Genomic DNA, 23,295 nt, shown 5'->3' on the forward strand with positions numbered 1-23,295 from the left:
AATTAACGTAGCTCATTCCATCCTGTCCATCATGATCCTTAGCCATGCCATCCAAGTATGTTCAATATTCAGATGCCCCTGGTAATGCCTCTGCCCCATGAGGCGAGGATCATGCAGGAGCAATGATCAATTGGAGATTCAAGGGAGCACATGTTGCAAATCTGGTGCATCGTAGTGAGGCTGACCTGTTTAGAATTAATGGAAGAGGTGAGCTGAGGAATTTCAGTCTGTGACTCCTTGCCAGAGGCGAGATAGTTGGCTCTGGGTTGTCACGTCATATTGCATGCTCTTGTGCGGCATGTTAATGTATGTGGCAACAGGACATAGCTGCAGAAGACTGTCTCATGCCAGTGCCAACAAAGCCACCAAGCCCACCAAAGCAGGGTGTGCGTTGAAAGAGGCTGCAACACCCTCAGCTGGAGGCGCAGGAGGAGTGGTCGCTGCGGGAGGAGTCGAAGTGGTGTGTACAGATGTGCTGGAAATTGTCTCGGTGGTGGTAGTGAAGGTCTCTGAGGTCGAGGTAGAGGGGACAGTCGCAGTAGCTGGAACAGAATCGGTCGCTGGAGGAGCGGTAGCTGGGACAGTACTGGATGCACCGGTTGGAGGAGGCTCGGCGGAGCTTGTAGCAGGAGTAGTAGCCGGGATCGTGCCTGGAGCGGTGCCAGGAACAGTGCCAGTCTCCACTGTCACAGAGGTGGAAAGGGAGGATTCGATGGTAGTCGAGGAAGAAACCTCAGTGCCGACGGACGAGGTTGGGACGAAAGGGTAGGTAGTGGCAGCACAATCAGCTGTGACGGTGACAGTGACGGGCTCATCTGAGAGATTATCAGCAAGATTGAACTTTGGCAAGGAATAATGGCCTTACCTCGTGGTAGGAGGTTGATGATCTCGACAATGGCGTCCGCGTCAACATCGCGAGCTATCATGAGTCAGTATGATGATGATGGGAACAGCTGTTTGGACAGAAGCCTCACCCATGAGAGCAGCAACCACCTTGTCAGCAGGAGTGCCGAGACTGAAGACTATGGCTAGAGTCAGTGATGGTCATGGTGTGAGGGTAGATGGCGTGACAAACCTAGGGATGCCGAAAAGAAGACAGTGGCAATGAGGCCGAACAAGGCGTTGAACTTCATCTTGAAGATGGACTTGATCAGGGTTTTGATAGAATGCGGTGAGTAAGGGATTGTATGGTATCCAAGATCGAAAAGACTGTGGTCCGAGAATGCGCAACACAGACTGGATAGAATGATCTGAACTCAAGAGGTGATGAGGTGTAAGAGTGAGAATGTGGCGGAAGAAGGGAATAAATTTGAGAGAAGATATTTGTAGTGTGGTGGACAAAGATGCGTGATTGATGGAAAACACAATCGGGCAGTTGGTGTGCGTTAAGATCTGGAATTGATTTCTGCCAGACCTTTCAAGCAGATCAGAGCAGAGGCAGAGATCAGATCAGATCAGAACAAGGCCAAGCCAAGCCCAATGTGTGGATGAGTGAATGAATGAGTGACGAGGTGAATTCACCTGATGATGATTTCCAGGGATCTTAATTTTCTTGATCTCTGGATTTCTCGTATCTTCTCCTGCGTCCGTTCCTTCCTTGCCTTGTTGCTTCCTGCCTTCCTTCCCGCTCGTTGCCCTGGCTGACGATGGGGAAAGAGCGGCTGAGGCTGCCGAAGCAGGTGCAGGTGCAGGTGCAGATGCAGACGCTATTGCGTGGCCTCAAATCATCCGTCACGAGAATGACTTGGTAACGCGGTCAGTCGTGTGAGTTCCCGCCTCTTTCTACCAATCTCCTTTGTTTTGTAACAACGGTTGCTTGCTGAGTTGACTCGGGATATAACTTCCCACTGCCGAGTTGGCGTCTCAACGCTGCCACTACCCGTTCCGCTTCAGCGAGGACAGACTCCGGGCCAGTGGTTGAACGGAGATTGCGACACTGCTGTGATGCCACAACGGAATCTGACAAACAGAAAAAGAAGATCACTCTTATTCATCAAGGGTAGAACTCATAGCAAACAGAAACAGTTCGAGGTGGCAGCTCATCCTACTGGGTCAGATCCTCATGCATATACATGCCAGCAAATGTGGGAGGCTGGAAATGGCCGCTGCCAATCTAACCACAACGGGACAGCATGCAGACTAGACATGGAGGAATTAGTCCTGACTGAGATACAGACACAGAATAATAATCTGGTGCTCAAGCTCTGGTTTTCAAATCATATCTGTTGTCTGTAGTACTAAGTGCAACAAAAATGAAACGAAGCAAAGCTTGGACCTAATATAGTACTCCGTACTCCGTACTATACGGAGTATGTTAGCGCCTCAGCCCCACTTGCACCAAGCGTTAGAGAAAGTTGAAGTTGCTAAGATAATTTGACGATGCGCCAGTCGTGGCTAAACGCTGATATTCATAGCATCGTGTCCTGATCGATATTGATCCAGGAAGAAAACGATCGAGTTATCTACCTGAAGTCGACCATAGTACGGCTAAGAGACTGGCGAGCTACAATACACACTAGATTTTGTAGAGCTGCTAGAACATATAAGAGGAGATAGGAGATAAGACGCGGTTCGCGTCGATTATACGAAGGTCGGATAAAGCTCTCGCTATAGTATATATAGTAAGGAAATCTAGAGCGACGGTCCCTCTAGGTCCCAAGGCGCTATGGTCGAGGTAGTGCAGTTAAAGGCACGCGTCGTTTTCGAAGACTTAAACGGATCATTTTCTGAAGGGGGACTGTTTCTGGTCCCTAGAGATAGTTGTATAGTTGCGTCATGCATTAGGAGGTAATGAAATCTGGAGGGTCCAGATGGTTTGCCGCTCCCTTGCATCGTATATAACGAGAATTGTAGCATTCACACGCTGCCTTGCGCTTCCGCCGACGATACGCACGACTCGAATTTTGCTCCATTGCTGAACAGCTGGTTTTCAGGTATTCTTTCAAAGTAGGGGATTATAATTTGAATAGAGTCCGTTGAATTCACGAAAGTAAGGAGATGAAAGTAATCAATGGACATGAGAGCCGTGAGTTGGTCACAGCTTTGACTCATCGTCAAGGACCCCGCGCCTATGAGCCCCGTGCTAGTGGAGTATCAACAGCAAGGATCGCGAAGCCTATTCGTGGGCGGATGCAGATCTGGGGAGACAAGGGGTGATCGCGGGAGGCGAGTTCATCTTTCCAGCTACTCGTTTGCAGATTGGTAGAGGGAATTACTAGTACATGTGAATACCCGGCCACTGAACATGTAGTCTAATGGATGAAACAATTAATTTCAAGTCATCTTGGAGGCTTGTTTTGTGAATTTGGATTGCAACTCAAACGTTGCATCAGGCTTGTAGTGTAGTAATTTGAGTTGATGCAAAACTCCTTTTCATGGAGTTTAGGTGGTTCTTCATACAAAGATATATAGAAAAGAGAACTCTCTGCATAGGCAGGAGGTCAGAGCAATCAATTCATTCATTTGGCATACTGCCAGTTATTCGAACGAACAGTAGTGCATAGAATAGCTATAGAAAAATGGACAACCACAGCGCTGTGCACAGAACAAATTATGTGGCATACACCAATTAAGGAGAGGAGCGTGCACAGATTAGTCGTTGCCCCTCTCGCTGGCTTTGTTTTCCACCTTGCGTAGTACGATGAAGTCATTTCGCGACAACGACCCATGGCAGTACGGGATGCCTGCTTGCTGCATCCAGGAGATCACTGTCACTTGGGACCATGATAAGCTCATACGTTCTTCTCGTCGGTGTTTTCGTTGTGGTGAATCTCGATCTCCTTCGCAGTCTGTTCCATGCTGATATGAGCCACAGCCTCCTCGCCGTCGAAAATCTTGGCGACTTCTTCGAGGGTGAAGCCCTTGGTTTCTGGGAATACGAAATACACCCAAATAGCTTCGGCGAAGTCCCAAAGCTAGAGACACAATCAATCAGTATTCGCACTATCAAAAACTTGCATTGATCAAGTCTTACTGTGTAGAGGAGCCAGAAGTTCCAAGCATGAGGCAAATTGTGAATCGCGAGAGGGTTTGTCTGAGCCGAGAGGGCGAGAATGGCTTGAACCGTAATGTTCATGATCATCACACCCTTGGCGCGCAGTTGGAAAGGCAGGACTTCGAGGGTATAGGCGACAAGAAGACCCGAGAAACCAATGGAGTAGAAGATGCCAAAGATCCAGACAAAGACAATCTGGCCGATACCGAAGCCCTGCTGCCCACCGGAAGATTCATATCGGCCGGCCAGGGCAGTCCAAATGGTGAAGGAAATAACCATACCTAAGGAGCAATACAAGTCAGTCGTCTCACAACGCGTTGGCTGGAGTATTCGGCTAATACATACCAACAACAGAAGTCAAGAAGAGCGGGCGTCGTCCAAACTTATCAACAGTAAGCGCAGCGCCGATGGACACAATCAAGCTCAATGTAGTGTTCCCAAGGGTGAGCTAAGTATATTAGTCAGTACCGGTCAGTAGATTTTAGTGGACAGGAGTAGAGGTGAAAAGAGCCATATGGTACTTACACCAAGCTTCTGGGTCTGTGATGTGATTCCAGCCGAGTTGTAGATCAAATTTGCGTAGTTGGAAATGACAGCGTTACCACTGTACTGTGAGATGATACCGATAGAAATGATGATAGCAAGCCTCCAGCGGTTGCCCTTGGTCCTGAAAAAGTCCATGTAACTGCTTGTTTCTTTAGCCTGCTTCTCAAGCCGAAGTGTTTCGCTAATTTCGCGAAACTCGAATTGTACTGTAAGGTTTTGGTCGTTACCATTGGCATGCCACTTAGCCAAGGTCTCGAGGGCTTCTTCGTGGCGGTCCTTAGAGATCATCCATCTGGGTGATTCAGGAACTCCTGAGACAAGTAGTCAGCTTCTGTACCGGTTCGGTATCAATTGTGTCAGACTTACTCCAAACGAAGATAAGCTGTATGACGGCTGGCACAATTTGAAAGAGAGTCAAGGTTCGCCACGACCAGTCGCTCTTCACATATGAGAGGCCAAAACCGATGGCATTGCAGACTAGTTGCGGTTAGCTGGCTATACCATAAAGCAAGAGCAAAGTGGTTGGACGTACAGAAGCTTCCCAAGTTCCACAAGCAGTTATATATGGTGGTAAAGGGAGCACGATGCTGAGGGTGAACAACCTCGGTCAACAACATTGGCGAGGTCAGCTGGCTGAGCGAGTTGCCGAAGCCGAGAATGAAACGACCAGCGCAGAACACTGGAGGTAGTTAGCTTCTGCATGGAAAGTTTGTGCTGACGCCATTGTGGACAACTCACTTCCGTAGTTTTGTGCGGCAGTGTTGATGGCACCACCGACGATCATGAAGAGGCAGCCGAGGATGATGCAGGGCTTGCGACCCCATCGATCAGTGATTGTCGGCACTGTGAACATGGAGAGGATGGAGCCGATGGTAAACATATTGGTCAAGAGGCCGAGGAGATTAGACTTGTCGGGGTCCGTTCCAATGTCATCGAAGTAACTCTCCCAGTAGTCGTACTGCTGCAAGAGGTTGAGGAGTGATCTGGAGTAGAGCAAAGTCAGGCAAAGTTAGAACTTCCAGACAATGCCAATAGTATCTTTGCTCCGGTATCAACTTACCCATCATAACCGGTGGTTGCAGAACCGATCAGAAGACCCAAGGCGCAGTTAATGTAGAGCTTGCGAATATTCGGGTCCTTGGTCCAAGAAACCTTCTCGAATTCCGGTGTCTCCGCAAGGGCCTGTTGCCGGGTTTCCTCAGCATGGGCGACCACCTTTGCTGACTTGAGAGTTGAGAGAACCATATTAGCGATGGCCACGCAGAGCTATGTAGCAAGAAAGGTCAGTGTTACGCAGAATCCGCGAAAGAGCAATGACAAGGCAGGGAGAGTCGTCTCTCTGGTCTGGGGGAGGAGCATATAAAGACGAAACGACAGTCGTGAAAAACAGCAAATGATATAGTCGGCCGTCCAACCGTTTCGTTTTTGACGCCGCGAAGTTCTGCCGATACACCCCGGGAAAAGGCAAGGCTAGACCTGGAGCTCTTCTCCACTCCATTAGGTCAAGAGGCTCCGGGGTAATGCATACGAGTATACACCTACAAGTGTGGAGTGAGTAGTATTCCTTTGAGTGCGGAGACAGAGCGAGAGCCGTCCCGCATCCTGCACGGCTCATTTTCAAGGAGCACCGTGTGGTGCAGGACATGCTTCGAGAGCGAAGATCTGCCCCATCTTCGCATACCCCGGCGTGCCCGGCTAATAAGTATCGCTTGGATAATTCCACAGAGCTTCTCATTAGTCCTGGAAGCACCTGCTGACCTGCAGTATCCGACTCAAAACGGCCCACCACCCTTGGCGGTGTGCAACCAAAGTTCTCTAGTTTCCCATGCACCGGCCGAGGATCTGCCTCATGAGGACTCACATTTAGCCAGAAAAGGCGAGTGGACCACCTGTACATAACCTGGCCTAATAGCGGAATTGCCGAGCTTTGATTGCTTGTCTCCCCTCTTTTATCCAGACAACCAGACCCAGACAATATTGAGTCAGAAGCTTGATTAACATTTTGAGGCGTATCTGTACGTTCCGTTTCTCCTAACCGTAGAGATGGAGGATGGAGAGGACAGTCAGTGTGCGTGAATGAGTAAAAAGTGGAAATGACAGGGTTTAGAAGCGATAAGTCATCAACACAGCTCTTTATCGCCTAACCAAATAGGGGTAAGATGGATATCTTTCAGGTGCTTTATTAGAGGGTTCTCGTTGATCGCACTAAGGCAGCAGAATCTCTCCAAGTCCCACTTTTACTGTAGAGAGGGAGAATGGATAGTATGACGACGGTTGCGGTGTTCAAGGTGATAGCTGTCAGCATAAGACACCACCAAAAGTCTGGAATTGTACTGTATGATGTTCACCACGCTTCTATCAGACCACCACAGTAAATGTTCACGAGATGTTGGGGACCACTCTGGATGTTGGAGGCTTGGAAGAGATGCCTATGAAAACCATTGATTGAGACTACTCTTGTGTCATGCACGTGACTAGGCGTGACATTGGTACATATATCTATCAAACCACTCAAGTCTACCCGTGAATAGTCACGAGATTCTAGTCTTTTTGTGGCGATCCCATAGGGTTCAGAGTGGTTCCTGACATCTTTGACCCTACTGGATCAGGTTAGAGCAGTGAAGCGAGAACATGTGGCAGGAAGAAGTAACGAGCACCTCGGCGAGGTCAGACAAAGTTCAAAGTACAGTATATGGCTATTTAAAATCCAGGCTTAATTCAACCAGGACAGCCTATTCTCAGCCGCCTATTGATCAGGCATGCCGCTCGAACCGAGACATCACGTAGGGCACTTACGTAGGGCACTGTAGTCTGAAGGCTTCGAAACACATGCCCTTATCGCATGTTCCTCCATGCGACGTGGATGTTCGGCCTTGAAGGCTAGTTCACACCCTCTTCCTCATGATATTTACGGAGATTCTTACAGCAAATCTCTTACTCGTCCGTTGCAGGCTGTCTGCATATATACCGTAGAGGTAGTTGATGACAGTCACGTGTAATTGTTTGGTTGATATATGCGTCTCCAGGCGCGTATGCTTTTCCGTATACACACGGCCAACCTTAGGATCTTGAACCACATGCGAAATGTCATTGTCAATCAGCAATCATCGATATTGCGACGACGATCACCAGGAGACTTCATCTTCACAGTCAACCTCACAAACAGGCCTTGCCCCTGAGCAATGATATACTGTCCATACCTCAAGGACTTATAGTATCGCACCCTAGCACACCTTCTCACAGTCGCCTGCATGCACCCATTCTCCTCTTTGACTATTGGAATCTTTGTTGCGGGATACATCACAGCGCGTTGGGATCTCGTCACTCGCTTGTATGAGCTGTCTCTTTTTGCCTGGGATCACGGCGTCATTGTCAGTTTACACTTGTATCCCGAGTCATGCAAAAAACCGCTAATCCGAGAATTTTCAGACTCGAGCGACCAAGGCCTTCGCAGTACTATCGCTCATCTTTGTCGCCCTCGCAATCCCTCTCGATCGAATTGCCGCCCACGAGGCCTCGGTGGTTAGCCACTTCTTTCCTTTGAAGACCAAGCCCTGACCTTTGCAGCATCCAAGATCCCCCATACACGGAATATCTGCTCGAGAACAATTACGCCGAAGGGGCTCCTTTTGATGACTCTTGCACCATGATACGATGATCGATAGCAGCGATGGCATGCTGCGAGTCTTCTGGCCCAATACCCTCATTCGTTCAACTACCCCTGGGGTGATTGTTGGTTGGCGAAATTCGGCTTTGGATTTGTTTGTGGTAACAATACTTGAAGATGTCGAGGTAAGGATTGCGGTTCGTTCTCTCAGACGTTTGGACCTCTGACTGATCAACGCATGCGACAGGTCCGAAGTGTCGAGTCTGCTCTTCGAATGGGCACCTTGTTCAGGAACAGCCCATATCCAGTTGCCCGAATTTTTCAACTTTGTGACAGGTCCAACATGCATGTTCTCGGAACGCTCAATCACCCCCATATCCCTGACACATTCGACCCCACCAAGATTTGCGCCTTTATCCTCCCCGATAACCAGAGACCGTTTATTTACTGTCCCGTGGATGCTGGATTGTCGGTGCAGGTTGTTCTATTCGACCCGCCGAACCCGAATCAGTTACAGTATATATCACTTCGTCCAATATCCCTGACCCTTGGCCGCCCCACGGAACCGAAACCGAGCTCAAAGACAATGAACGAGATTGAGGTCGAAGATGTCGAAGAGCGCAAACGCACGTCTCAGCTGGTCACCAAATTACGCTTCCACACGGTCATTAGACACGATGCGACGCCTAAAGAAATGGCTCTAGGAAGCATCCTCCGCCAAATCAACTGCGCGCAAGAGGTTGCCGATCTGCTGCAGAAGAACTCACCCCTCGTCGGACCGCGTAGGAAGCGAAGTCTATCAGTAAGCGAAAGAGTGGTTGAATCGGCACAATCACTGTACAGCTTCGCCGCATGGTCCTTGTGGACTCTCTTCATGACATATGCGTTCCCCACATTACTGTGGGTTTTCAAAATTGCTGTCATCTGTCACCACATCTTGGCTGAGGGAGTACTGCAAGTCCTCGAATATCGATTGCCCTTTCAGAAGAGATCGGACGACTCTTCTGTCCAACGAGATCCATTAGCCCTGAAAGACATCTCTGCATGCTGTCAGCAGGTCCATCTGAGGCTCCAACAATTCTCCTACTATCCCACCCAATATTCTCTGCTACAGAAGCGCCATGCTACATGGTCATCCTTTCCAACGACCAACAGTGACTACATACGATTCTACAATTCACTGTGGTTGGTTGCAAACGATGTCATTATTGGTATTGCCATGGGAAGTTTCATCAACGAGAATGCAAAGGCCACAGCGCAATTTCTCAGTTACAACCTCGATCAGTATATGATTGAAGGACTCAAAAGCATGATTCGATGGCTCATGTCGTATCCCGGTGGGCTAAAGTTGAACACCGAGCTGGCCGCATTTTTGGGAGATCTGTTTCTGTGGGTCATCGAATACTGGTCGTCTACATTGTTGGTCATGATTCTCCCACGATTACCCACCATCGTGTACGTTATCGGATTCTCCTCGTTCGCGGGCGCAAGCATGCCGATCGCCATCTTTTCCGACCTTTTGGGGTTGATGACTCTTCACATCTACTCATTCTACGTGGCGAGCGCCCGAATCTTCAACTGGCAGCTTACCATCATCATCAGTCTATTTCACCTGTTTCGAGGCAAGAAGCGAAATGTTCTCCGCAATCGAATCGACAATTGCGACTACGATCTCGATCAATTGTTGTTGGGGACCATTTTGTTTACACTCTTGTTTTTCTTGTTACCGACGGTGGTGGTGTTCTATCTGACCTTTGCCTCTGCACGAATGGCCATCATTACCGTCAAAGCGACATTGGATACCTGTCTCGCGTGTCTAAATCATTTCCCACTGTTTGCACTGATGTTGCGTGTCAAGGACAGCAAGAGATTACCCGGAGGAGTTCATTTTCAGCTTCTAGAGACAGAACAAATCCAACTCCCTGCCCGTGAGGAAGCACCAGAGACGAAAACAAACGAAACAGACAAAGGCCAAGACCAAGATCAAGACCAGGACCAGGACCAGGACCAGAGTCAAGAAGAAGACCAAGAGCCCATCTCGATGAGTGTCGCCTATGTCTCCTTATCTTCGATCCCTCTATCCCTTCGACAGATCTTTGAACAATATTTCCACCTCTGGGCACGGATTCAACACCACTACTTGTCGCCCAAAGTCATATTCCGATTACTGACAGGCGGCTTTGTGCCACCGTTGGGACGACACGAGATGTATGGATTGCAGTATTCTGCTCTACCTCGAGAGAGAGCCAGCGTGGCTGAAGTATGGAAGAGTTTGAGTGAAGCGATAGTTGAGAGTCCGTCCAGTACATCTTCTTCCAGGTCATCAACTTCCAACCTTTCATTGGGGCAATATGGGAGGGTGATTGGCAAGAGATGGAAATGAATGAATTTATGTGTGTAGATATGTAGATATAGGGCTTATGGTATGTTTGATGATTCATTGATTTGAGGTGTATATATATATGGAATCCATGCCTATGTAATGTAGTGTACTCGTTTGCTGATTGTGTTGACATGGGTTCGCAATGATGGACTCTGGAGGACCAACAAATTTACATAATTCAGTAGTAAGTGAATGTCGAGCTGATCATATATTGTAGCTAGCTACGTCACCTGACCCACGCATCTCTTCTTCCTTGTTAATCACCCATCCAAAGCATCCGTAACTACTTCGAGACCAAATCTAAGACACAGACCGACATCAAGATTAAGATTGAGGCTTCTATTGAAGAAGCAACAACAACAACAGTAGCAACAACAGCAAGTCAACAGACAGAAATCAGATTCTACAAGCAGAACGAACCACTCAGCCAAAACCCATTTCGAATATTATAGATCATTCAAAATGCCCGAATGTCCCGAATGCGGAGCCAACGTCGATGTGACCAAGGCGGGTGATTGGGGACATTGTGCAAGTTGTGAGTTTTTGTGTTTGTTTCTGTTATTTCAAACTTGTGGTTTGAGGGAATTCTCGCCAGCTGACTCTCCGGGGGTGAATCATCAGGTAATAATGTGAGTACATAAGGTACCTAGTTATCCATATCTACGACATATCACGTCACCACAACAACAACAACAACACGACAATTAGTCGGCTGATCTGATCTGATCTGATGGAATTTGATCTGACCTGGGTCAATAAATAGATTATTGAAATCAAGAAAGAATCATCGACGACAAATGACAAGGAGGGGAAATCTACAGGAGAAGGAGAGGGAGGTTCGAGTAGGACCGCCACCACTGCAAATGCGGGCAATGGCGATAAGAAATGAGAAATGAGACGTTGGACCATGGACCATGATTGAAATGGGTCACAAGGCAATGTATTCGACATTCGACCTCTTATCACATAGATTGGTTCTCAATTGGATGGAACGGATAGATTTAATCATTGTGATTTTTTATCTCCTAACACACCCAGACGGGGATGAGAAGTTTTGTGGTCTCTTGGTCTGAATCGACTCTGTCTCTTGACCCTAACGAGTCAGAGTTTATATACCCTCCACCCACTCCTCAGACTTCTTCCTTCTCCTCCCATCATCTATTGTATCACCTCAACTTCCTCTCTGATCTCCAATGCCTTGGCCCAATGAAAATGAACCAACTCAACCCAGTCCAACCCTGATCCCAATCCCAAGGTAATGTCGAAGTCGAAGCCATGCAACCAAGAGGGCATTCATTTCTTTCCTTCTTTCTTTCTTTCTTTCTTTGTGATGCCCGGCCTGTGACCAATGGGCTTGAGGACCGAGGAATGATCCACTCGGATTCTCAAATGTGGTTCCCTTACTCCTTGCTAAAAAGACAAAGGGGATACAGGAAAATAAAGGTTCCCAAAATGCTGCAAGAAATGTCCCAGATAGATGTAGATAATGAATGGTGAACTCGCCACCTTTTGTGATGCAGGCTTGGATGGTTGGGTGGGTGAACGGAGGAATGGTGTATTGGTACGAAGGGAGGTTGATTGGGTATGTCCGAGTTGAACTTGGAGCTAGACCTAGATGATGGGTGAGGAAAACGCCAACGGTTGGAAGTGGTGATGGCTCGGTCGAATGGTCAAGCCGGGGTTCCGCTGTTGCCGGTAGGGGGACAATTGTGCCCTGCAGCTGGTCTGCATAATCCCACTAGACGGAAGCATAAGTCGTGGCAAAATGCCCTCCTACGCCTCAAACCGTTCCCTTCAAGTTAGTGACCAGAGTCCTCCCTGCCTCCAAAACCATCCAAATTAAAGTAACCACCCATCAAATTCAAACTTCATCTTCATCCTCCTTGAGCGCACTGTACTGACCGCCTTGTTGTCTTAGGATACGGTCTCCTGTTGTCGGAATGGGCTTCTCGACCCTCAGAATCCAACACAGAATATCCTCCAAAGGAAGTAGATAAATCCAGACGCGATTGGCGAAAAAGCTAAGTGTGGTGGTGACCATAGCGGCCATGGCATCTAACCAATAATGATTGGCTGTGGCGACGATGACGGAGAGGACGAGTAATGGATAGCAAACGCCAGCGATGAGGAATGCGATCTGAGTGAAGTGAGATTTTCGTGGTTCGTTACGTTGTAAGCGACGGCCGAATCCAGAATGATATAAAAATGTGCTGCCAACGCAGAAGGCATAGGTAAAGTGCAGACTGGGCATTGCTGCAAGTTGGTTGACGTAGTTTCCTCCGACCCAGATCGATTCAGCTTTGGATTGTCGAACGGTGTCGTGGAAACCAAATTCTTTGGGCAAAAGTCGGGGTGGCATGGTGGGAAAGAAGCTGAAGATGAAAAAGGCGGCGAAATTGCCTAGAGTCATGGTCCGGCGGACAACGGCAAAGGTGGCGTGATTAGGAGCGGCGTAATAGTACCAGGAGAGGAATCTAGAAAAGAGGTTAGATTGACGAGTGGGGATGTGGTGCTCAAGACATACGCAACGGTCCCTGGGATGTGCACCAAAGAGTAGATACGGTTCAAAAAGGTCATGGCAGTGAGATGGCCATTCAGGAAAAAAGCTTGAAAGTCGAGTTCACGGATAAAGAAGAACCAACTCATCCATGAATGTTGCTCAAAGTTGAGAATTGCCACACCGTGATCCTGGGCTCGCTGTCTCAGGTCATCATGACGTGAAAACAGAACCTGGGCAACAGCTTTGGTGGCTGCGTAGAAAGCGAGGTTCATGACCCAGTAAAACATTTCAATCAAGAAAGGGAATTTTTGAAGGACTCGACTATGCCAATTGTTGGCGAATCGAGATGAGTTGGGAGTTCGGAAATTGAGGCCACAGCAACTTCGCTTCTTTGCTGGATATTTGGTGGTTCCACTTAGAGGGTCGTTGACTTCTGCTGATGTTGTGGTGTCGACATCGGCGAAAGACCCTGATGGTGAAGATTCTTGTGAACTGTCACGTGACAGAAGAGATCTCGTGGATGAGCGACCTCGGGGAGAGTCGAAGATTCGGTAATCACGTCGACGATTAAAGGTCAAGGAGGCCGCCATGATGGAAATGACAATCTGAGAGGACAATTGTCAGCATTGACGGCAACATACCAGATGGAATACTTACTATAGGCTCAACCCACGCGTGTGAGGCAAATTGGGCGCCCCCGAGGTTGGGTTTGCTGGGTGTGGTGGCGCCCGTAACATTAAAGGACGTGTCCATGATTGTGCGGACAGTGTATTACCAAACAACGAAGATATTAGTTAACAATGATGCGAGAGAAGGTGTTGTAGGTGAAGCGCCGACACGATGAGGAGGTCGAACGTCTTTGGTGATGGTGGTCGTGTGAGGTTGTTGAGGTGTCGCGTGCCTAGAGTCCAAGGGTCACGTGTGTGTTTGAGTGAACCCGGACCGTGCAATCGACGGTCGTTCTTTGGTCGTCACCGTCACCAGACGACTGTCAGGCACTTGTCAAAGCAACGAGCGATAGGCCGGTGGAACAACCAGAACCAAACCAGTACCTAGTCAAGCAGGATGGGTTAACGAGGGTTGGGTTGGGTGAGGTGAATATAGAGAAAAGATGAATGAAGAGAAAAGAAAGAGAGTCAAGAGACTAGAGGGAGCTCGTGACCATGGGATGATGAGTAGTGAAGAAAGGAGAAGAGGCGACAACACAAAAAGAACAAGAGGCTGACACGACTGGCCAGACCAGGCAAATGAAATGATGAGATGAGATGAAATGAAACCCGGAGAGGGACAGAAATGCAGAGATGGGACAGACACAACAGGAGGGAACAGGATCCTTTGGTTGAATCTATTCTCAGTTAGGTTGCCAGTCTTGCTTATGGGTCATGGCCTGAGCCCCTACTTACTTAGGGTGGATGATCATGGGCGTCCTCCGGTGCTCTTGTGGCTGTTCTGGGCATCGTTTCCAACAGCCGCTAACTGGGGATAGTTTAGGGGGTTCGAAGCTGGCCTGTCAGGGTGCAGGTTCAGGTATAATCAGCGGCTCAGGTAAGCCCCCCAGTGGTCCTCCTCGGCCCCCGGAGCGTCTTTTCCCCTTAACCGGTGATGCAATCATCAGGCATTGGCCCATGTCACTCGTTCCTCTAGGTGGCTGACCACCGCTCGCTACGAGGGCCGTGCAACCTCCGGCCTTTGTGTCAGAGCCTTGGGCCTCAGAGCCTCAGAGCCCCAAAAGCCCCATTTCGTGTTGTTGATCTTGTCCTGTGCGAATTGTCGAGTCGGACAGTGAGAGATTGTTTGAATTACTATGATTACTTGATTAAAATTATGATGGTCTTGGTCTGGGGCATGGAGAAACGGGGAGAGGAGACATGGACAATGAGTGGTGGCACTTTGGGCGTGACTTTGATTACAGGAGGCGCAGGCAGCAGCGTTTTGTGGGATATACTCGTAGGGTAGTACCTAAGGTACCTAAGGTGTCTCGTCCCTGTGGCTGTTATGGGCTGTGTCTCTGGCGCCTTATTTAACAACTCGTTCAGGCCCTTCAGCAGGTGGCAAAGGCATATTCTCTCTACTGGTGAAGGTCTCTTGACTCTTGAGAATAAACCACCCACCCACATAGATTCGCGCAATACGACTAATCAGGTAAGTAGAAAGACAGAGATACAACCGAACTCATCCTCGCTAAAATTCTCAAACTGAAGGTCCACAATAGGGATGAATATTGGCACCTCGGCCCCCTCCTTAGTTTCGTCGTTCAGAACTGACGAACCGATCATCATGATCGCCATACTCCATCTCCAAACATGTTTTCTGTACTCCATATATTCTCCATCATTGTGGACATGGCACGACACGGCCACGTTGACAGCCACGACTTGTTAGGTTGTCGGTAGCTGTTGTCATCATCATGGAGCGTTGGTGCTGTGTAGTTTGATTCATGATGTGTACTACCTCTAGGTTCCTACCTAACTAAGGTAGCGACCTTACGTCTGCAGGTATCTGCACCTCGGTTCTTTCGCCCCAATACCACCCTGGGAGACGCCCGTGCCGGCCACGCCTCTCCAAAGCTTTTGACTGACCCTTGCATCAATCTCTAAAACTTCCAGGTTCCCATCGATTTTCACCGTATCTTCGTATCTTCGTACCGAGGAACGCCCAAAACCTTGACAGGGTCAACCTCACCAAGCATTAAGCCTTTTACCTTGTTCGGACTGAAAATAAGTACATATATACGAGTAGATGCATAGGTACATACCTCCGATGGACGTCCCTCGGAAGACGCGGAAATGTAATCAATCCTTTCAAAATTCTCTGAATCAACAGTAGCAGTCCTGTGAGAACCTACGAGTACCTACTACGTAGGCATACACGCATACGCCCGTAGACACATGATGTACAATATGTACTTTCCACTCTATCCATCCATCCATCCTTCCCATAGAAGCGGATCGTTACCCAATCCTGGACCTCTACCTACGCAAAAACAACGAGTACATGTGGATTAAGTTTGATGGGACCAGGAATCAAGTTACTCCAGTTCACTTGACTTTATTAGTTCAGCGGTCCGTGAACGTCGTGAGCGGCTGCGGCTACTGGGATAAACTCACAGAGGAAAATTCATAAACGCCTCCGACGTAATTGCCGCCCTCTAAGTAGGGCCTCCGGTCCGGAAACTGATTCTCTTGATCTGGTTGGTCGGTGTGATAGTATGTGTTAGTTGGCTCGTGTGGTACTGCCACTCACTGTTATTGTATGATAAATCAGATCTAGTGGCGTTAGTCTATGGCTTCCAGCTGCTACCTACCAGTCCGAGTAGATGGGTGATTTACTCTACGCTTCAGAATATAATCAAGTATTCAAAGATAGATGGGATGCTGATGAGGCGTTACCCACCTAGACAGAATGATTCCACACTCTGGCTGGACATGTGGTTTGTCGCACTGCAGGTGACTTGATTTTGACATTGCACTGCCTCCTGATTGATGTTCAGTCAGCATTAGATCAGGCCAGACGGACAGCATCTGCCTAAAAAGGGAGTACCTTGCGAGACACCCTTTACATCTAGACGAAGGCCATATACCTAGGTACCCATAGATCCCTGTCTAAGTAAAGTAGCAGCACAAATCTAGACTTTGGAAGCGTCGGTTATGTAAGTCTCAATCAAAGGTAGTCAAAGTTCCGAATACGGAATAAGATGGAAATGTGGTGCAATGCTCATTTACTACGTTAAAAACTATATGATCGTCTCTAAATTCATGTAACTTTGTCGTCGACATTCGTATGTGCGTACGCGTGTGCATACGCGTGTGGCTGTGCTGGTGCTGTTGGGGAATAAATGACATTCAACTTTTCTGTGCTCGTAAAGGGGTATCGGGAATGGCTGGGGGTTCATGGGCGACATGACCTGGTTGATGATCATGTAGTCGCCTTGAAAACGAACGATTTAATGAACGTGAAATGGAAATAGTGATTGCTGATATCGGTGAGATGTTTAACGATGTTGACGATGCCGACCAATGCTGACGCCTGACAACGATCACGACTGACGATAAGTCGTACCTCATGCTCGGGCTTTTTGGTATCCTGTGGACATGTATGGCGAAACAGTGATGAAAGGTGAGTAGAGTGTGCCACCGGTCTGTCTTTGATGCTGAGTGGCTTTTAAAACATTGAATTTAATGACGTCTTGAGCAGTGAAGAAACTAGCCCGTCCGATACTTGTATTCTCGAGACTCGACTCGACTCGAATGTGGCATCTGGACATCGGTCGAAAAGAGGTGATATTGCACAGACATCCAACCCAATGTTTGTAGTATTCATACCATCCAAGAGGCTCAATGATTGCCTCGTCGAACAACGTCCCAGCCAACTGAATATGACTTGACTCTCATGACACGAAGCGACGATCGTTTCGATACTTTCCTTTGCTCGACTTGTTTGCACCCGCCGCCTTCCGGGGGCTCCGGACTCCCTCTGCACCTGTAGCTCGCATGATCAAGGGCAGAGCGTCAAGGACTTGTTTGTTGCCTTCGAAGTAATGGTTGACGAATCCTCCTCCTAGCAGTCGTCGGATGGCATGCAGTCTCATAAACTTCCACCACTTGTCGACCCGCATCTCGCCTTCGTGATGAATTCGAACCACCATCTTGCTGGCATTGTTACTCTGCAACCCACGTTTGGGGTTTTCAATCGTCACAGCAATGGTGGCGAATGACTGATGGAGAATCTTCTTGTCGCGGCGATTGAGATTTTTGGTGCTTAGAGAAGCAAGAGCTTGGGTCTTTTCCAGCACTTCGTGGGTATTGTGGTAGGCATTGTATCGTTTGACCAAACCAGAGTCATCGCGTTCATCAGACGACTGATCATTGTCTCCATCACCGTCCTCGAAGTCGTCTTCGGAAGAGTCTGAGTCATCCTCTTCGCGTTCGGTGTAGGACTTCTCATACAGCAAAGCAATGTTCTCACCGGCAGCAATTTGAACTCTGACGTCATCGGCATCCAGCTGATCCAGGAAAGCAGCAACAGCATCTTCAGATTCGTGTTCAACGTCTTCCACTTGGGTGGCGAGGAAACCATATGTGTGGAGAGCTGCAGCTACAACATCGACGTTGTCGTCGGCACTGATGAAAGAGCCATCTGACTGCACAATCTCGAGGAGAAATGTCATCATGTCCATGATCTCATCTTCGCCTGCGCCACCGAAGGTTAGGCAGATACCCAGTGTGTAAATAGCAGTGGCCTTGGTGGGGAGAGACTGCGAATCAGAAATGGTGCGCTTGAGAAGAGGCGCCACCATTTCGTAGAGGGAGCTGGCGGAATAGGTAATTGCAGTGAGGGCAACGGCTCGTAGCGCCAGGCCAGTTTCCGTTTCATTGGTCTCTGCTTTGATGCTGCGGGAAAATGCTGTGAGAAGACCCTCAACCTGACCATAGAGTCCTTCTGCCAGGTAGTGGTAGGTGAGGCATCGACAGTACGTGGTCAAATTGGTTTGTCGGCTTTCGCTACTGCTGCCTTTGCGATCGAGGAGTTCGGAGATGGCAGTGGAGAGGTCATGTCGGAGGTTTTCTGTGGTTTGTTCATTGAAGTCATCGCTTTCAAGTAATTGATCAATTGAATTGATGCTACTGGCTTGTCAGTTACCAATAGGCAAATTCATGATCTGAAGATTTATCAGTCATACCTTTGTGTCGTCTCGTCACTTAGATTTCCATTTCCTGTATCCTCATCATCTGAGACATCCCGACTTTGTACACGGGAAGCGGCTCGAGAATTCGGTGCCGAATTGGCCTTTGAGCTGTTTCGGGAGGATCCTTTTGATTTTGCTTTGTTTGATACAGTCTTGCCACTCTCGAGAGCGCGTCTTCGCAAGTCTTCGTGCATCGTGGAAGGAAACTCGGCGCGGCCGGTTTGCTGAAGCGAAAAGGGAGGAGTTAGGGGCGAGGATTATTCCTCGATCTTGAGTGTGATGTTGTTGGCCTCGAAGGCCAGGGGAGTTAAGTTGATTGAGTCTCAGTCGACGGGTTGGTGGCGGTATGTCACCCTTTGGGTAATGTTGCTCGGTGGAAGATGTGATGGAATGGTAAGAGTCGTCGAATTTCCATATGGTCTGGTCGAAGGGCAGATGCAAGGAACACCAGGAGTCTGATGTCTTATATGGCGACGATGAAGCGTGAAGGGCAACAAGGTAGATTATATGAAGAGAAAATGAGAAAGCGGTGAAAGCAATAAGAGAGAGGGCATTACGCAAAGAATATCATTCACTCTCCATGCCAGGATTTGTGGAGGAGCCGAGGGCGCGGCCGAGGGGCCCACGGGCGCTGGGCCGCCACAACTTGGGGTGGCATGAGTGGCAGAAGCGGGCGATTGCAAGCTAAAGTTAAGCCTAGACCCCCGCACCAGGCGCCTGTAACCAACCAAATCGCCCTCTTTTCTAAGGGTTGCCAGCACATGTCGTTCTTGGATCTCATGAGTCAACCATTGACGGCGGCAGCCTAGAATATGGAAATTTAAGAGATGCCTTCCTGACATTCCATGACACCGAAAGCGGCCCAAGGTCCACGGGAACAAACAACAAACGGTAATTCGACCATGATCTGTGTTCCTTAACTGTACTGAGTACTACTATGGCCATCTTTGCAAATCTAGATTTTACGCCTCATGACCATGACTCTGAATTAGATCTGTGCCGTGGCTACTATTAATTACCCCTCTCTTGACTTGTAGGACCGTTATCACTTGTAAAAATCCGCACGACTTGGTATCACGTGCACCACGTTGTAACTTCTATAGGATGGTCTCATCCCACCAGCATGTTGCCTCCTATCGTGTCACACTCTAGAGCTCTAGTATAGCCTTTGTCTAACCTTGAACCCGAGCGTCATCACATGGAGATTCGAATTGAACGTAGCAAAGATATGAAAAGCAAGACAACTGCATACACCCAACCCATTCCAGCCCGATCCTTTCCCATTGTCCATTGTCCTCCACAACCACGCCGTTTCAGCAGACTAAACCAAGCTGTCATTCAGTTCCTTGCTGCAGGGATCCAGGCATCTGTCTCAGATCAGGCTCGCTTGCATAAACGGAGACCATGGCCTTGGACCAAGCTCTGGTTTCCCGACAATCAACTTGAAAACATTTGCCATCCCTGACTATAATAGAGCTTATTCCTTACGAGTCTTTTCTTCCGCCGCAGCGTAAAAGTCATCATCACTGCCATCCAAGATGTCGTACTCCTCGTCGGTCAGGAATCCTTGGTCCTCGGAATCAGTCTCATCAAGCTCTAGGCTCTCGACATCCTCAAAGGAATCCACGGTCTCAGCTGAAACCTCAGGCTCTACAATATCAACATGCGCTTCCTCCGTCACCTGCTCGCTGACGTTATGAGTGCTGGATACAGGAGACTCCTTATCGAGCTTGGGGAAGATCATAGTAGAGCTAGACGCCTCAGACTTGTCATCCTCGTGCTGAGCACCCTCTCCATTTGGAAGCAGAGGGGTTCGGATTGGAAGATCGACAGGAACAGACATGGGTTTCTCAACCGGTGCGGTGTCAACAACAACAATGTCAACCCAGAGCTTGTGGCCAAATGGAATACCACCAGGGGTCTTAAGACGCCAGTAGGAAATGTAACGGCCTTGACGAGATGGGGATTTGACGAGGACCGTGAACTGGGCGGTCTTGCCTGGCTCGAGGCTGGTGGACAAGACATTGCTGCGATTGGCCGCGATCATGTTACTGACGCTTGACGGATGGAGATTGTCCAAGTTGCGCATATCGTCCCCACCAATGTAATGAACGGCACAGCCAGCAGGCCAAGCTTCTGGTCCTGGATTACGCAAAACCCAGGTCTGAGACACGAGGTGGTTTGCCTCGACCTTGGTTCCGTCGGGAGTCGAGTCTGAGACGTACCAGGCCTGAAGGTCCTTCAAGCTGGGAGTAAGCGCTGGCTGTGCGACAGTCTCATCCGCCGTTGCTGGAGTGGTCTCAGCAGGCTTGACCTCGGCGACAGTCTGCACCTGGGTGGCGGCATTGGTAGAGGCGGGTCGAACGGTTTCAGTGGCGGCATGCTTTGCCTCTGGCTTATCTCCAAGCTGAGTAATGCCTTGGTCTCCCTCCGTCTCTTGTTGCGTGGTGATCTGAACGTGTCGCAGGGCTGTCTTGATCTTGATCAAGGGATGGGTTGCATTGTGAGTGTTGTATGGCCAGGCCTCACACTTGGCACAGAAGTCAGTATCGTGGCAGATAGCGCACTTATAGCGATCGCCCGTAATATAACGTCGGTCCGACTTGCACAGAGGGCCATCGCAGTAGATACCGCGATGAACTTCCTTTGCTTCTCGCAAGACAGGAATTGGAATGTACAGAGGAGCAAAACGATGGCCGGGGTGCTTCCAGGACGCATCTCCAATACAGTCGTTGCAGAAATCAAAGTCTGGGCAAGTCAAACACTTGTGGCGGACTCCAATGATGGCCTGGTCATTTATCAGCAGATGTTGCAATTTCGATCTGATTCACTCTGAGACATACCTTATCACAGCCATCGCAGACTGCCTCATGACGAACACCACGACCAGGAGCACAGAGAGCCCGGACGCCGGAATCAAGAGAGTACTTGACAGCTTCGTCGAAGGTATGCGATGGGTCATGGCCATGATCACCGTTAGTGAAACAGATCAGGCAGAGGTCAAAGTCTGCGCAATCCTCGCAGTTGACGAGTTCTCGGCATGGGAACACTGTAGAGTAGTCAGCAGGTGAAATTGATGTGATCGTGGACATAACCTACATCCAATACAACAGTTGCAGGTACGTTCATCCTCCTCGCAATGCTCGGGGCCGAGAGGTGTGGCAGATTCCTCAGAGTCGTTCGGCTCAGGCTTGACCGTCTTCTTGGGAGGAAGTGTCTCGGTGGTGCTGGGGATGACAACGCCATTGTGAATAGTTCTCTTGATAAGCCAGTGATCATCCCCGTCACAGGTGACTCCGTCAATGATACAGGCCTTGCAAAGGTCAAAGTCACCGTTCTCGCAGATGCTGCAGTGATAATGCTCGCTTGGCACGTGTTTGCCGCAGAAATTGCAGTCAATGCTGTACGTAGTCATGGGGAAGTCGGCAGCCACAGGGAGAGCCGGTAGACATGGGAGGACAGGTAGGCTGTGGAGTTCACTGCGGGCCTCTACGGCTTGTTTGGTTAGTCCCTCGACGAGAGGAGGCTGTTCGAAGGCCCCCGGGATAGAGCAGCGAGGTGAATAAGAACAGGTCTTCTGGAACACCTGGAAAGGGGTGCCATTCATGTTCTCCGAAGGCTGAGAGAGAACGGTCTCCAGGAAGCTTTGTCTAGCATCGTTGGAGGCGGCTGCAGTAGAAGATGCAGTGTTGAAGGCCTTGGGGCTGGGTGGCGCAGCTGGAACCACCTTTTCAGTGTCCTTTTCCATTTGGGGAGACTTGACAACGGTAGCTTTCAGGCGTAGCTTCAATTTTGCCTTGGCTGCTCGATAGAGCTGCTTGTAGATAGCAGGATTGTTGCTATCGAGTGTGATGTAAGTTCCGGCCGAGTCGGAAAAGCGGTCAAAGCGAACCTCTTGCTCTGGAGGAATGCTGAGCAGGAAACGAAGCTATAGAGATTCTGTGTCAGTTTTGTGAAGAGATAGTGTAACATAGAAGACCAGCGGGGACAGAGATGAGGGAAGCTTGTGGTGGAAGGGTTGGTGTGATCAGGCTGAGGAGGGTGGCATACCTTCTGAGGAAGAGTGTTTGCTCCGAGATCCCTCAAAGCGAGTTTGAATCGTCGATTGGTGCCATCGATGATGACCTTGACGGTGATGAGGGTGTCTGGGCCTACAGGGCCGGTATGGGGATGAGAGCTTGCCATGTTGGACGGACGATGGATGGTAAGAGGTGCAAGAGGTGGAAGGGAATCGGTGGTGTAGTTTAGGCGGTGTCGATCACGGCGAATCTAGTGCAACAAGGACTAGGGAATGCCGTGGGGTAGACAATCATGAACTTGACGAGGATGAAAAAGAGCCTCACAAGCCTCCACTCGCAGGGAAAAAGAAATCCCAACAGGCAGAGAGATGATGACAAGAGGCGAGATGATGATGGGAAGACGGAGGAAGTCACGGAGGGCAACTGATTGTTGGAGAAGGCAGGCAACCAGAGTAGTGGGCAGGTGAAGGAGCGAGCACAGCGAGAGTTAGTCACAGTCACGGGGCAGCGAGCACGGGCGGTGGCACCTGATAAGCTGCAGGCAGGCAACCAAAGGACGC

At 49.2% G+C, this 23,295-nt stretch overlaps 6 protein-coding genes across 7 annotated transcripts; 1 reads left to right on the forward strand and 5 right to left on the reverse strand.

Moving 5' to 3' along the window:
• Positions 1–342: 342 nt before the first annotated feature.
• On the reverse strand, positions 343–1,290 carry PV10_00442 (uncharacterized protein; the record flags this gene model as incomplete). Its single annotated transcript, XM_016364524.1, has 4 exons — positions 1,076–1,290; positions 975–1,022; positions 866–919; positions 343–815 (listed from the first exon to the last, which is right to left on the reverse strand). The coding sequence occupies exons 1-4, from the start codon at positions 1,131–1,133 to the stop codon at positions 343–345; spliced, it is 633 nt and encodes a 210-aa protein (XP_016228173.1). The 5' UTR covers positions 1,134–1,290.
• Positions 1,291–3,487: 2,197 nt separating this feature from the next.
• On the reverse strand, positions 3,488–5,785 carry PV10_00443 (uncharacterized protein; the record flags this gene model as incomplete). Its single annotated transcript, XM_016364525.1, has 8 exons — positions 3,488–3,914; positions 3,974–4,275; positions 4,340–4,442; positions 4,520–4,851; positions 4,907–5,017; positions 5,073–5,219; positions 5,279–5,523; positions 5,601–5,785. The coding sequence occupies 8 exons, from the start codon at positions 5,783–5,785 to the stop codon at positions 3,732–3,734; spliced, it is 1,608 nt and encodes a 535-aa protein (XP_016228174.1). The 3' UTR covers positions 3,488–3,731.
• Positions 5,786–7,508: 1,723 nt separating this feature from the next.
• PV10_00444 lies at positions 7,509–10,687 on the forward strand. 2 transcript variants are annotated; one of them, XM_016364527.1, is made up of 4 exons: positions 7,509–7,911; positions 7,970–8,062; positions 8,108–8,332; positions 8,395–10,687. In XM_016364527.1, the coding sequence occupies exons 3-4, from the start codon at positions 8,195–8,197 to the stop codon at positions 10,528–10,530; spliced, it is 2,274 nt and encodes a 757-aa protein (XP_016228176.1). In that variant the 5' UTR covers positions 7,509–7,911; positions 7,970–8,062; positions 8,108–8,194; the 3' UTR covers positions 10,531–10,687. The 2 variants fall into 2 exon arrangements, with proteins under 2 accessions (XP_016228176.1, XP_016228175.1); XM_016364526.1 differs by having other exon boundaries at positions 7,970–8,332.
• Positions 10,688–11,526: 839 nt separating this feature from the next.
• PV10_00445 (uncharacterized protein) lies at positions 11,527–14,338 on the reverse strand. Its single transcript, XM_016364528.1, has 3 exons — positions 13,688–14,338; positions 13,055–13,635; positions 11,527–13,004 (listed from the first exon to the last, which is right to left on the reverse strand). Exons 1-3 carry the CDS (start codon positions 13,781–13,783, stop codon positions 12,392–12,394), a joined length of 1,290 nt encoding a protein of 429 aa, XP_016228177.1. The 5' UTR covers positions 13,784–14,338; the 3' UTR covers positions 11,527–12,391.
• Positions 14,339–16,720: 2,382 nt separating this feature from the next.
• PV10_00446 (uncharacterized protein) lies at positions 16,721–19,256 on the reverse strand. Its single transcript, XM_016364529.1, has 2 exons — positions 18,711–19,256; positions 16,721–18,651 (listed from the first exon to the last, which is right to left on the reverse strand). Exons 1-2 carry the CDS (start codon positions 18,908–18,910, stop codon positions 17,418–17,420), a joined length of 1,434 nt encoding a protein of 477 aa, XP_016228178.1. The 5' UTR covers positions 18,911–19,256; the 3' UTR covers positions 16,721–17,417.
• A 445-nt stretch (positions 19,257–19,701) lies between these two features.
• Positions 19,702–23,163, reverse strand: PV10_00447 (uncharacterized protein). Its single transcript, XM_016364530.1, has 4 exons — positions 22,767–23,163; positions 21,816–22,644; positions 21,560–21,765; positions 19,702–21,504 (listed from the first exon to the last, which is right to left on the reverse strand). Exons 1-4 carry the CDS (start codon positions 22,899–22,901, stop codon positions 20,194–20,196), a joined length of 2,481 nt encoding a protein of 826 aa, XP_016228179.1. The 5' UTR covers positions 22,902–23,163; the 3' UTR covers positions 19,702–20,193.
• Positions 23,164–23,295: the final 132 nt, after the last annotated feature.

Source organism: Exophiala mesophila (assembly GCF_000836275.1).
Source record: "Exophiala mesophila strain CBS 40295 unplaced genomic scaffold supercont1.1, whole genome shotgun sequence".
NCBI classification, from domain to species: domain Eukaryota; kingdom Fungi; phylum Ascomycota; class Eurotiomycetes; order Chaetothyriales; family Herpotrichiellaceae; genus Exophiala; species Exophiala mesophila.

What these genes read in the sequence shown, in the direction of transcription:
- PV10_00444 (XM_016364526.1), top strand. Translation starts at nt 8,195, where the DNA reads ATGATCGATAGCAGCGATGGCATGCTGCGAGTCTTCTGGCCCAATACC. An exon ending in CAATACTTGAAGATGTCGAG is followed by an intron (nt 8,333 to 8,394) that starts GTAAGGATTGCG and finishes CGCATGCGACAG; the next exon opens with GTCCGAAGTGTCGAGTCTGC.
- PV10_00445 (XM_016364528.1), bottom strand. Translation starts at nt 13,783, where the DNA reads ATGGACACGTCCTTTAATGTTACGGGCGCCACCACACCCAGCAAACCC. An exon ending in ACGCGTGGGTTGAGCCTATA is followed by an intron (nt 13,636 to 13,687) that starts GTAAGTATTCCA and finishes TTGTCCTCTCAG; the next exon opens with ATTGTCATTTCCATCATGGC. An exon ending in CACATCCCAGGGACCGTTGC is followed by an intron (nt 13,005 to 13,054) that starts GTATGTCTTGAG and finishes CCTCTTTTCTAG; the next exon opens with ATTCCTCTCCTGGTACTATT.
- PV10_00446 (XM_016364529.1), bottom strand. Translation starts at nt 18,910, where the DNA reads ATGCACGAAGACTTGCGAAGACGCGCTCTCGAGAGTGGCAAGACTGTA. An exon ending in AGTGACGAGACGACACAAAG is followed by an intron (nt 18,652 to 18,710) that starts GTATGACTGATA and finishes ACAAGCCAGTAG; the next exon opens with CATCAATTCAATTGATCAAT.
- PV10_00447 (XM_016364530.1), bottom strand. Translation starts at nt 22,901, where the DNA reads ATGGCAAGCTCTCATCCCCATACCGGCCCTGTAGGCCCAGACACCCTC. An exon ending in CAAACACTCTTCCTCAGAAG is followed by an intron (nt 22,645 to 22,766) that starts GTATGCCACCCT and finishes GAATCTCTATAG; the next exon opens with CTTCGTTTCCTGCTCAGCAT. An exon ending in CTGCAACTGTTGTATTGGAT is followed by an intron (nt 21,766 to 21,815) that starts GTAGGTTATGTC and finishes ACTACTCTACAG; the next exon opens with TGTTCCCATGCCGAGAACTC.